The 13,383-nt window shown below is 40.0% G+C and overlaps 1 protein-coding gene across 5 annotated transcripts in view; it reads right to left on the minus strand.

Moving 5' to 3' along the window:
- cgnl1 (cingulin-like 1) overlaps window positions 1-13,383 on the minus strand; it is a 145,123-nt gene that overhangs the window by 25,202 nt on the left and 106,538 nt on the right. For all 5 annotated transcript variants that reach the window (XM_043677460.2, XM_043677455.2, XM_043677456.2 and 2 more), the window contains 2 exons: window positions 7,532-7,693; window positions 6,017-6,106 (listed from right to left, as the gene is read on the minus strand). In XM_043677460.2, coding sequence (XP_043533395.2) covers window positions 6,017-6,106; window positions 7,532-7,693 — 252 coding nt within the window. The remainder of the gene's footprint in view (window positions 1-6,016; window positions 6,107-7,531; window positions 7,694-13,383) is intronic.

Genomic DNA, 13,383 nt, shown 5'->3' on the forward strand with positions numbered 1-13,383 from the left:
GTCCAACCTGTCCATGCCAAACAATGTTTCCCAAACTGAACTAGTCCCACTTGCTTCCATTTGGCCCAAATCCCTCTAAAACTCCCATGCCTTTTTCAGTTACAAAGGACCAATAACATCTCTTCTTCCTCAGGCAGCTGAGGAAATTTGACGTGACAGCGAATACCTGTGCCAACTTTATAGGTGCATCGAGAGCGTTCTGTCTGGGTGTATCACTACCTGGTATGGCAACTGTACCATTCAAGATCGGAGACTGTTCCAGAGAGTGGTGAACTGGGCCCAGACAATCACAAAGGCCAACCTCCCATCTATAGAATCCAACTACCAGGCCCGCTGTCAAGGAAAGGCAGCCAGCATTCTCAAAGATCCATCCCATCCTGGCAATGTTTTTCTACAACCTCTACATGGGGAGAAGGTACAGAAGCCTGAACACATGCACCAGCCTGGTTTGCAACAGTTTCTACCCTACTGTTGTTAGAATACTGAATGGACTCTCAAACTCTTAACATTCGCCTATACCTGTATTTTTGTTTTTTGCCACTGTTTACCTATTACTTACTTATCTATGCTACTTAACTATGTGATCTGCCTGCATTGCTTGCAAGACAAAGATTTTCACTGTGCCTTGGTACATGTGACAATAAATTCAATTCAATTCAATTCGGGATTTCCAGTTTTGAACAGGATGATCCTAGTTAATGTTACTGGCATGGGAAGGGGGAAAGAAAGAGACACAGAGAAGGAGGAAGAGAGGAAGAGGGTAGGGCAAGAAATGGGGAGGGAGAGTGGGAGAGAGGGGCAGTGGTAGAGGGAGCGGGGAGGGAAAGGGAGAAGGTGGTAAGGGAAGATACGGAATGGCGGAGGAGGGGAAGGGAGAGGCAGGAGAAAGGGAGAGCACGGAAGTGGGAAAAGGAGAAGGAGAGGGAGGGGAAGAGTGGGTGTGAGGGAGAGACAGAGGGGGAGAGGGTTGGGAGGAAGGTGGAGTGGAGAGGGTGCGAGAAGAAGGGGTGGAGAGGGTCGGGGAGGGAAGGAGAGGGTGGGGTAAAGAGGAGTGAGGGAGGGAGAGAGGAGGAGGAATCAGGGAGGGGAGAGAGAGAAGGTGTGAGGGAGCAGTAGAGAGGAGGAGGAGTCAAAGAGGGGGGGAGAGGGGAGGGGGGGAGAGAAGATGTGAGGTAGGGGGAGAGATGAGGAGGAACATACAACATTACACAGCACAGTACAGGGCCTTTGGCCCTCAATGTTGCATCGACCTGTGAAAATAATCTGATGTCCATCTAACCTACACTGTTCCATTATTATCCATATGTCTGTCCAATGCCCTTTGAAATGTCCGTAACGTCGGTGAGTCTACTACTGTTGCAGACAAGCCATTCCATGCCCCACTACTCTCTGAGTAAAGAAACTACCCCTGATATCCGTCCTAAATCTATCTCCCCTCAATTTAAAGCTATGTCCCTTTGTGTTAGCCTTCACCATCCAAGGAAAAAGACTCTCATTGTCCAGCCTATCTAACCCTCTGATTATCCTATATGTTTTGATTAAGTTACCTCTCAACCTTCTTCTCTCCAACAAAAACAGCCTCAGATCCCTCAACCTTTCCTCGTAAGACCTTCCTTCCCATACCAGGCAACATCCTTGTAAATCTCCTCTGAACACTTTCCAAAGTTTCCACATCCTTCCTATAATGTGGTGAGTAGAACTGTACGCAATACTCCAGGTACGGCCTTACCAATGCCTTGTACAGCTGAAGCATGACGTCGTGGCTCCGCAACTCAATCCCCTACCAATAAACACCAACACACCATATGCCTTCTTAACAAACGTGTCAACCTAGGTGGCAACTTTCAGGGATTTATGCACCTAGACACCGAAATATCTCTGTTCATCTACACTGCCAAGAACTTTACCATTAGCCCAGTACGCTGCATTCCTGTTATATCTTCCAAAGTGAACTACCTCACACTTTTCTGCATTAAACTCCCTTTGCCACTCTGCATCTTATCTATGTCCCAGTGTAACCGACAACATCCTTTGGCACTATCCACAACTCTGCCTAACTTAGTATCATCCCATCCTTCTACGCCCATATCCAGATCATTTGTAAAAATGACAAGCAGCAGTGGCCCCAAAACAGATCCTTGCAGAACACTACTGGGTAAGTGAGCTCCAGGGTGAACATTTCCCATCAACCACCACCCTCTGTTTTCTTTCAGCTAGTCAATTTCTGTTTCAAACCACTAAATCACCTTCAATCCTGAAAATCCATATTTTGTGCAATAGCCTACTGTGTGGAACTTTATCAAACGTCTTACTGAAGTCCACATACACCACATCAACCACTTTGCCTTCATCTACCTGTTTTGTCACCTTCTCGAAGAACTCAATAAGGTTAGTTAGGCAGGACCTACCTTTCACAAAATGGTGTTGACAATAGTGAGGGAGGGGGAGAGAGAAAGAGAGAAGGGAGGGAAAGAAAAGGTTCCCACATCCCTGTTCTCAAACTGAGGAGCAGGACAAGAATACAAAGGAATTGTTGTGTAGATGAGATGGCAGGTATGGGTGAAGGGGGTGAAGTGAGAACTCAGATGTGAAAGTGTGTGTGTTTAAAAATGAAACATAAATGATGAGCAGGGATGAAGTCTGGGACAATGCTTGGGAGAAATATTGTTCAGTGATAGACACAAAATAGGAATTATATCATTTTTAATTAGCTAAACAAACAGAACAAAAATATTGTAATCTAACGTGATTAAGCAAATTCAATCATTACATGTTCTGTAAAGGCAATTTATAAACTCAAATGCTGCTTACACAGACACATTTCACCAAACACATAACTAAGGCAAAAATTATAAGTCAATCCCACAACATAAACCAGTAAGCCATTTTGACAAGTATTCTGAAAACACTTAATGTCACATGCAAAGGTTTCCAGTGTGTATGACCTTGTGTACAAACTGGCACCTGATGTTTCCTACAACTAAGAGTGGTCATACTTCATTATCAATTCATAGGCCTGAACATGTGGAAATATCCTACAGATTTGAAAGCAATTTTTATCAATCTGTATTTTCCCTCTTAAACCGTCCAAGTTTTTTTTGGGTATTTTCTGATATTACAGGACATTCTATGAATTGAAAGTCTTTTAGTACCAATTCTATTACATTTCATGCACTGTCTATTTTATACACTCTATTATAGCAGTAATTTCCTTCTGGCAGCATTGCTAAATTATGGAAAGTTATTAATTCTCACCAGCATAAATTTGACAGTGGTAAAACTGAAGTGGCTGAGAGTCATTTTTCAAGATGCTTATCAGCATGGAGGTTCAGTAGAAACAAATGTCGGTCAGAAATTCAGGACTTTAAAATTAACAGCACCCCTTCCAATCAAGCCATGCTTGTCTCCAATGACACCCTGACAATGGCCTCACAAAATGAACCAGTTGCTCCTTAATTTTATTTTGTGTCATAGAGATGTACAGAATGGAAACAGACCCTTCAGTCCAACCTGTCCATGCTGACCAGATATCCCAAACCAATCTAGTTCCACCTGCCAGCACCCAGCCCATATCCCTCCAAACCCTTCCTATTCATATACCCATCCAAATGCCTCTTAAATATTGCAATTGTACCAGCCTCCACCACTTCATCTGGCAGCTCATTCCATACACGTACCACCCCGCGTGAAAAAGTTGCCCCTTAGGTCCCATTTTATATCTTTCGCCTCTCACCCTAAACCTATGCCCTCTAGTTCTGACTCCCCCACCCCAGGGAACAGAGCTTGTCTAGTTATCCTATCCATATCCCTCATAATTTTGTAAACCTCTATGAGGTCACCCCTCAGCCTCTGACGGTCCAGGGAAAACAGCCCCAGCCTGTTCAGCCTCTCCCTATAGTCCAATGGGACTTCAACATTTAAAAGCTTTACTCATTAATGTATTGGCAAAATAAAGTGAACTGTCTTCAGTTTCAATGGGCACATTCTAGAAAATACAGACCTCCCTTCCTTAGTTTCCAATGAAGTGCAATTTCCATTTTTAAAATAATTTAGCTTCATACACAGTAAAGTCAAATATAAATCCATTCATGCCACACAGATGACAGCAAAATAGCTGTGGAGCATTGCTGAAACAAGATAATGTTGAAATACTATCCAACATCAATATACAAAGTAGATTTAGATCATGAATATAAAAAACAGGTAAGCAACTGTTTTAAATACACTTTTGGCATTAGAAAAAAATGTTTAGGGCAAGCAAACTCTTTTACAAAGAAAAATTTAAAATGATTTACATCAATTCAAAATCTAATGGATATTAAGTACAATTCCATTTATTGAAATTGTTATTGTTGAGAAACAAAATCATCAATTAAACATATGAAGTCTGTAAGAAATAAGAAAATAAAGCTCTTTCCACAGTTTCAAACTTAAAATCTTATTGGTGGTGAAAGTTAAAAGGACTCTTTTAATCACATGCCAGAAAGATCAAATGAGAGAAACATGTTGTAAAATTCTGTAGCTCATAAACATTTGGCAAAAAATCAAGGGAAAGAACAGTTTTTTTTAAGATTTCTGAAATGATGCAAGAAATTATTTGGATAGATGTTGGCTTCACTTTATAAAATATCAACCAATTTGGTCATTTTGTATAAGTGAATAAATTATTTCACCTTTGATATTTAAACAAAATATAGAGTTTCAAAACAATATTATGTTGGAACAAAAAGTTCTAATATTGTGGTCTAAGTGGACAGATTATATGGGTACAATTTAGTTAGTATTTTTGGCTTTGGGACTGTTATCTATTCAACCTTCCCATACAACAGAGTGAAAACAGAGATTGCTAGTAGACTGAAATGGAGCTAAATGTGCTCAGCTTTCAAATCTCTTTACAAACTGTAACTGATACGGCATCAATGATAGGCATCCTCATTACCAATTCACACCAGTCAATTCAAACACGTATATAACCCATTATTACCAGAGGACTTAAAACAACACCAAAGGTAGAACAGGTAAGTGCAAAAGTGACATGATCTGAGATGGCACTTAAAATCCAAAGGACTACTGAACCTGAAACTGAACAATTCCCTGTTATACAAATTTACTTTGCTGCAAGAAAAAAGCTGGTTTCAGGATAACGCAATACTGAGCAGCCTGCAATGTACCCCTCATTTCTTTGGCCTTACACAATGATGCTTTCTGAAGAACATAATCGCTGGAGAATGCAGACATCTACTCTCTTCCGGAAATTTTTCAACAAAGCTATGTTATTTAGAATTTCTATTCCAAGGATCTTGGAACCAAGATGTGTAAATGGAGTTAAGGTATAGTTTTGCATAGTTATGTAACACCATGCATTTTGGAATATTATACACTCGCACAGCAGGGAGACAGAGTCATGATCTAATTCAAAAGCTGAATGGCTTGGTCTGACCTTATGAGAGGATTTTGATAGCTATGTGAAATTACAATGGAGAGGTGGAATGATGTATTTAGTCTCATCTCAGAGCTGTAAACAAATGAGTCTGAATGAGAGAGGTATGGTTTTCTGTATTTATGAGCAAGGCCAAAGGCAGGAGATGCGCATTTTTTCTGGCAGTAAATATTTATTAAAGTCATACACTGGCATTGCCAGTGGTAAAATATATAATGAGTTATAAACAATGGTTTGTACATTTTTATTGTTGGCAAACCTGCACATATCCCAAATACAATGGAACTGACAAATCCAACAGCAGCCTTTGCAGCACAGTTCATAAAGAGGGAAATCAACACAATGGTTTGTATTTTTGATGTTGAATGCAATGTTTAGATGTTTAATGCCAGGAAATATTGCCAATTATTGGAGGAACCCTATCTTGTTGACTTAATTTGCCCATATTTGTTACCTTGTACTTATTTCTTGATTCATACAAATTCTTATGCTGTAGACTGGACAGCAGTGACATCAAATCAATCAATTTCAACAAAGCCTAACCTATTCTCCAGTTTGTACAACTGATTTAGTTACCTGTTCTCGATCTCTACTGATGCGATCCGTTAGAAGGTCTGAATTACTTCTCTCTTCATCCAGTTCCACCTCCATTTCTGCCAATTTATCCTGGGAACATAAATCAGGTTGAGGTGTACAATGGCTCAGAAATAACAACTGTTCTCATAAAACTGCTTTCCCCTATTATACAGGTATGATGCATTACATTTCAACAATGGCTGTTAGTGCACAAAAACGCTAAGTGTAAAATTCTTTAGACCAGAGGTACAGAACAAATAAGGTAAAAAATAAGGTCCACGCCCCCCTACAACCTACCCTCCCATCCTGGCACTTTCCCCTGCCACTGCAGGAACTGTAAAACCTGCGCCCACACCTCCTCCCTCACCTCTATCCAAGGCCCTATAGGAGCCTTCCACATCCAAAGTTTTACTTGCACATTCACTAATATCATTTATTGTATCTGTTGCTCCCGATGCGGTCTCCTCTACATTGGGGAGATTGGGCGCCTCCTAGCACAGCGCTTTAGGGAACATCTCCGGGACACCCGCACCAATCAACCACATCGCCCCGTGGCCCAACATTTCAACTCCCCCTCCCACTCTGCCGAGGACATGGAGGTCCTAGGCCTCCTTCACTGTCGCTCCCTCACCACCACACGCTTGGAGGAAGAACGCCTCATCTTCCGCCTCGGAACACTTCAACCCCAGGGCATCAATGTGGACTTCAACAGTTTCCTCATTTCCCCTTCCCCCACCTCACCATAGTTCTAAACTTCCAGCTCAGCAATGTCCCCATGACTTGTCCGGACTTGTCCTACCTGCCTATCTCCTTTTCCACCTATCCACTCCACCCTCTCCTCCCTGACCTATCACCTTCATCCCCTCCCCCACTCACCCATTGTGCTCTATGCTACTTTCTCCCCACCCCCACCCTCCTCGAGCGTATCTCTCCACGCTCCAGGCTCACTGCCTTTATTTCTGAAGAGCTTTTGCCCGAAACGTCAATTTCGAAGCTCCTTGGATGCTGCCTGAACTGCTGTGCTCTTCCAGCAACATTAATCCAGAATACAGAACAAATAAGTCAAGTCTGCATCGCATAAACTTCTAGTCTTTCAAAAAAACTTAAATATTTAAAATCAATTAACAGTTAATTTGCATAAAATGTTGTAAAAATGGAAAGGTTACAGTATATTAATACTAAAATATTAACCATTTAATTATTCAGTAAAATTGGCACCATTTTGTTTGATCTGAAGCAGTTCTCTAAGATTTCAATCAATGCTTATTTCAAACATACGAAATAATAAGTAAATAAATTCGATAATAAATAAACCAAGCAATATTTAATCTCCCTTTCAAGGCAAAACCTAATTTTTGAAAGGTCAATTCATCTTTTGATTGTAGTGACTATCTGGACCATTTCAAAATTAGCCATGGGTTCAGATGCACAACCGTGATCGATTTTCTGAATATTTCTGCAAACAAAATGGTTTTTTTAAAAAAAAAGTAAATTTGATCACTAATTTTCGTTCACCTCCATTTGCTTGATCTGCCGATTTCGGTCGTCCTTGAATTGCATTTTACTTTCAAGGTCAAGCTCAAGGTCATTAACTTTCTGCTTCAGTTGTTGGCTTTTCAGAACCACTTCGTCACGTTCACCACAACAGCGTTCCAACTCCTCTCGCATTTGTCGCATCTGTTCCAAAATGCCCCAGAACTTATTAACAGCTTATTGAATAAAAATTGTAAATGAACTGTAAATGAAGGAAAAAGATACATCCTGGACACGCACAACAAAGTTAATGTTTCTTTAATTGGATTTGGTACATGCTTAAAGCCTTTTGTATTTCAAAGGTAAATTATTTTAATTCTAGTTATTTGGTGATTATTGCCATATTAATAAATTTAAATGTGAAGGATATCAGCTGCCCCCTGGAATTCTTAAATTATTTATGTCCTCATAATAATAAAGTTTTGTAAACTAAATGAGCATGAAAAAGCACCAGCCTTGGCTTTGAATCAAATAGTGATGTGTTTAAGCCCCACTTTCGAGAACCTGAAAATATAATCTCTGCGTGACACTCCACGTAGCAATGTTGTACTGTCAGAGGGGGCTCTCTCTCGATGGGATGTTAAACCAGTCTCTTCCACCTTCTTGATGAATGTAACATGGTCCCATGACAGTACTCAAAAAACATCCCTGAGATTTCCCTGTTGCTTTGCCAACATTACTTTTCAAATGCCACTGTTAAATAGAATAGGTCATTTACACCCTTCTCGGACACAAAATGACACATTTCCTTCTTTTGAAAGCCTTAACGGCATTCCCAGCAGAATGCCATCTTCCCCTATATTCTTCTTTCCTCACATACAACTGAACAGTAAACTCCATTTGCTAACTTTTTAAACATTCACTCAATGCAGTAACAGCCCCCTGCAGAGATTGCTTATGTCCTCATCACAACAGATCCTCCCACCTATATTTGTATAATCAGCAATTTTGGATATGTGCACCCTTCTCCCAGTCATAAATACAGACAGTAAAAAATTAAGGCCCTGAGACTGAAGCTTGTGACACTCCATATTTCAACCTGAAAAAGACCCATTAATCCCAACTCTTTGTGCTGTGTTTCAGATACAGGGACCAAAACTGTGGAGCTTAAATTCAAAACTGTTGTTCCTGATTTACACACAGAGCAAATCACAGTTTTGGGTTGCTGTCAGGTACCAGGCAAAAGTGAGGATTGCAGATGCTGGAAACCAGAGTTTAGATCTTCTTTTAAGTGGGAGGATTCGAAGGAGAAATTGTTAAGGGTGTGGACCAGTTCAGCCAAACGAATGAGTGTCAGTGGAAGGGTACTGTTGGGGAAGTTGGGAGAGGAAGAAATGGAGGGCTTGGAGGCCCTGGTCATGGTGGATGGAGGTGTAGAGGGATTGGATGTCCATGGAGGCGTTGGGAATGCTCCATTACTGATGAAGGGCTTTTGCCTGAAACGTCAGTTTTCCTGCTCCTCAGATGCTGCCTGACCTGCTGTGCTTTTCCAGCACCACTCTGATCTAAAAACCGCTGTCAAGTACCCCTCAGTAACAGTCACAATGCAGCAGTGGTGGAGAAAGCAGGCTTCCAATGATTATCTAACCATTTTTACGAATGGAATACATATGAGAAAGCAAAATAAAATGGAATTTTACATAATGACGTGAACCAGCAGAATCCCGTTTTCAACCAAAAGATGGCAGTAAGATGATTACCCTTAACTGGAACCTTATCAGTACTGACCAACATAATGGAGAAAGTGAGGACTGCAGATGTTGGAGATCAGAGCTGAAAATGTGTTGTTGGAAAAGCGCAGGTCAGGCAGCATCCAAGAAGCAGGAGAATCGACGTTTCGGGCATGAGCCCTTCTTCAGCCCTGAAGAAGGGCTCATGCCCGAAACGTCGATTCTCCTGCTCCGTGGATGCTGCCTGACCTGCTGCGCTTTTCCAGCAACACATTTTCAGCTTTGACCAACATAATGAGCAACTTTATTCAAAACATTTCAGCTTCATGACCACAAGTATTTATTTCTAATTACATCCACAGTACTTATTAGAATATACTAAAATTTAGAAATTCACTCAAAAAGCAGTGAACCGAACTTAAAACAGACACACATCCGGCCTAAGATGCTCAACTTCCACTCTTATGTTGTGGGAGAGGGATGCAATAGATAAGACCTGAGCCAACACTAAGATTTCATAGAAGGAAGTAAATACATAGTAACTTGATTATATGATCTTGGCCAGTGGGACGAAACTGGTTATAGAAATAACTGTAAACAAATAGAGTTTTGGGATGAAAGAGTGGCAATTTGGTTAATGATGATCATTTTAACATTAAAAATGTGAATTTATGAATATTTCAATTTTTAATTGATGTTATCATATTTTATTTTTCACCTTTTACAACTCTTTATATTTTTTTTGCAGAAGAGTTTTGAGTTTCGAATAAAGCTCGTTAATTAAAACAGATAAGGAGGAAAAATTCAACAGGTCAGAAAGCAGCAGACCTAACAAACCTGAAAGGTTGTTATTAATTTTTTTTCAGGAATACGAAGAGAGCTGCTGGGGTAAGGGATGAATGAGGGCAAGGATTTCTGGAGGAATAGAAACTCAGAAATAATGATATCCCAGGCATCCTGCAGCTTTTAGCTGTACTGCAGCTAGATGGTTAACGAGGATCATGCAAGAAAGTGCTAGATTTCATTCTGCAGAAATTAAATCATGGAGTGTGTTTCACTTTCTTTTGTATTTCATAGCAACATTCCATAATTAATCACTTTTGATGTTCAAACTTTTTCTTAGAATTAGTACATAAGATTTCTCCTATGTATTCTAAATCATTCATTATAAACTACATTGGAAAAGCAGGATCTACAAATTCTCCAGGTTTTTGGATGAATTTATCTTGTTGCATGCAGCGAGTCGAAGGTGTTTCTCTATGAAGAGAAAGTCAGTGTAATTTGATACTTGGTATTTTTGCTTGGTCTTCCACGACACACAAAAAAACAAAGTGAACAGAAAAACAGACCCAGTTGGAATGGAGGATTGCCAACTTCCTGTAACAATGTAAAGATAAAGGCTGCACAGAAATCTGGGGAACTGAGTTCAACACAAGCTCACCACCACCCCCTGCTTTGTCTTCCACTCAAGCAGCACTATAGTCATGAAAACTGCCTTTTGCATACTAGCTTCAAATGCTTTCTAAGTGTTACAGAGATTCTATCCAGATCAACAGGGAAGGAGGAGAAAGTGAGGACTGCAGATGCTAGAGATCAGACCTGCTGTGCTAGATCAACAGGGAAGACCCACTTGGCATGTCCTTAATTCTAACAGGAACTATATCCATCGAGTCTGCTTCACCTTTCAATGAGATTGTGGTCAACTTAATAATTCGCAAGTCCATTTTCCCAAAACCTTCTGTTCTATTACAGATTTAAAATCTGTTTATCTCAGCCTTGAGTATTCTAAATGAGCCAACTTCTACAGGTCTCTGCAGTCAAGAATTCCACAGATTCACTACCCTTTGAGATAAGAAATTCCTCATCTTTGTCTTAAACAGGTGACTCCTTACTCTGAGATAATGCTTTTTGGTTCTCGACATTCACACAAAGGAAAACAACCTCTCCACATTAACCCGGACAAACCCCTTCAGAGTTCCAAATGTACGGGGTTGGTGTGCAAATTTCCAGAATCCCTCAACCTTCTCAAGATTAATACAGGTCGTTCTGCTATAGCACACGTTCTGTTAACACAAATTCCCTGTAACGCGACTTATGAATTGGGATCACTGTTTGTATAGCACGAACTTTTAAAATATGTGTTGGCTGTAACTCTATTACATCACCAACACTTTAAACGCTGTTTCTAAAGTGCAATTTTTCTATGACGCAGGGTTGCACAAGAACACAACCATCGCGTTATAGAAGAACTACCTGCAATCTAGTGTATGACATTATAATCTCCCTTAAGTAAGCTTTCAGTTTGCTAAAATTTACAAGTGGGGCATCCTTATAGCGATTTGCAACAAAGTTCAGAATTTCTGCAGAAAATATGAAGTTCCATTTGATAGAGTCTGGACACAGTGAAGTAACTGGTTAATTAGAAATGTAAAGATACTTCAAAATGTTCCAAAAGGCAGATGTACACATTCATGAATTGTAATTTTCAAGACTCTTGTTGAAGTATCAATGAATATGAGTTGAACCATCATCTCTCAAACAAGTCTGATCCAGATTATGTAGAATATTTTTTAATCAATGGCCTAACAAGGTGAACAAGGTGATTTCCTGCAATCCCAGTTTGGTGAGCTACAGTCATCTGTGTATTTACACAAAAGAACACCAGATAGGAGCATTTTTTGGGAGAGCATTCCCTAAGCGGAAGTATGAAGTCCTGATAGTAGCAAAGCAGAAAATGCTGCAGAAACACAGCAGAAAGAAACAGTTAAAGATTAGAGTCTGACATGATCTTTCTTCAGAACTATCAGTTTAGGTGGTTACCGGGGACATCAAAAGAAAACAAAAAAAAAGCCTTGCTGTGGTGCCTTTCACAATATTTGGATGCACAATATATTTTGCAACCAATAGAGTGCTGAAACTTTCAAAATTATATCACTGTCGGGAAATGCAGTACCCAATAAACAGACAGGAAGACCCCATAAATGCAATGAGGTAAATGTCAGCAAAACCTCAGGGCATTGTTCTAAAAGTGCCTTGGAATCTGACCAGGCAGCCAGAGTCTCAGTTTGAAAATTCATCTAAACAATGTCATCTTCGTCACTGCCACACTGCTTCAGTATTGTACTGAAATATCAATCTCTGGATTGGAGCTGGATAAGATAAGACCACTGAATCAGGTTTGACTCCAAAAACCAATTTGTAAATGAAATGAAAGACTCCAGACGCAATATGCCTATCTTTTAAACCTTACTGTGGACTGCAGGAGAGCCTGCTCATTTTCATATCACAGGGCTGTGATTAAAGAATTCCACAAAGCAACCAGTTTGCTCTGAAGCTAATAGATGACTACAAAAAGTTTTACAGCAACAATGGAACCTAAAGTTCTCAAGTGTGGCATTATAATGCTTTAACCATTACTCATAATTTCCATTGTTTTTAGTAGGAAATCACTGGACAGTTTTAGGATTCATTGTTATAAATAATGTATAAGACTATGTTCGTTAAACGTAAATGGTAAAGGAAATTAAATATTGTTACTCAACATGTTTGGCATTTTACAGATATACTTTGGACAATCTGGAAAAGTTTTAATTGAAGTTAATATTTATTATTAGACAAAATAGGAAAGAAAGGAGTGTAGAATGAATGGTTCTTTTGAAAGAATGCTTGTAAATCTTTTGCTGAGAAGTTAATCCCTGCCTTTTACAATTACACAATGAGAAGAATTTTAAATGTTTACTGGAAATCTTCGTTTTCTGTCTCCATTTCAAACTCATTCTCTAGTCAGTGGCATTATCTGAGACTGGACCAGGCTGTTTCAGTAGTAGCATCATTTCTGACACAGAAATAAGCTTCAGACCACATGCCCACACTCTCATTACGAGCTGCACCTCCATAATTTTATATGGCTCCGCCGCAGCTCATCATCTGCTGAAACCTTCATCCGTACCTGTTTGTGCATTGGGACAATCTCCCATCATGCACCTCTGAAAGGAAGGCAATGGCCTAATGGCACTATCACTAGACAACTAACCTACAGATCCAGGTAATGTTCTGGGAATCCAGGTTCAAATCCCGTCATAACAAAAACCTGGAATTAAGAGTCGAATGATGACCATGAAACCATTGTTGATTGTTGGAGAATCCCACCTGGTTCACAAACAC

This window comes from Chiloscyllium plagiosum, unplaced genomic scaffold, assembly GCF_037043375.1.
Source record: "Chiloscyllium plagiosum isolate Xiang-an unplaced genomic scaffold, Cpla_swu_hap1 HiC_scaffold_39, whole genome shotgun sequence".
NCBI classification, from domain to species: Eukaryota; Metazoa; Chordata; class Chondrichthyes; order Orectolobiformes; family Hemiscylliidae; genus Chiloscyllium; species Chiloscyllium plagiosum.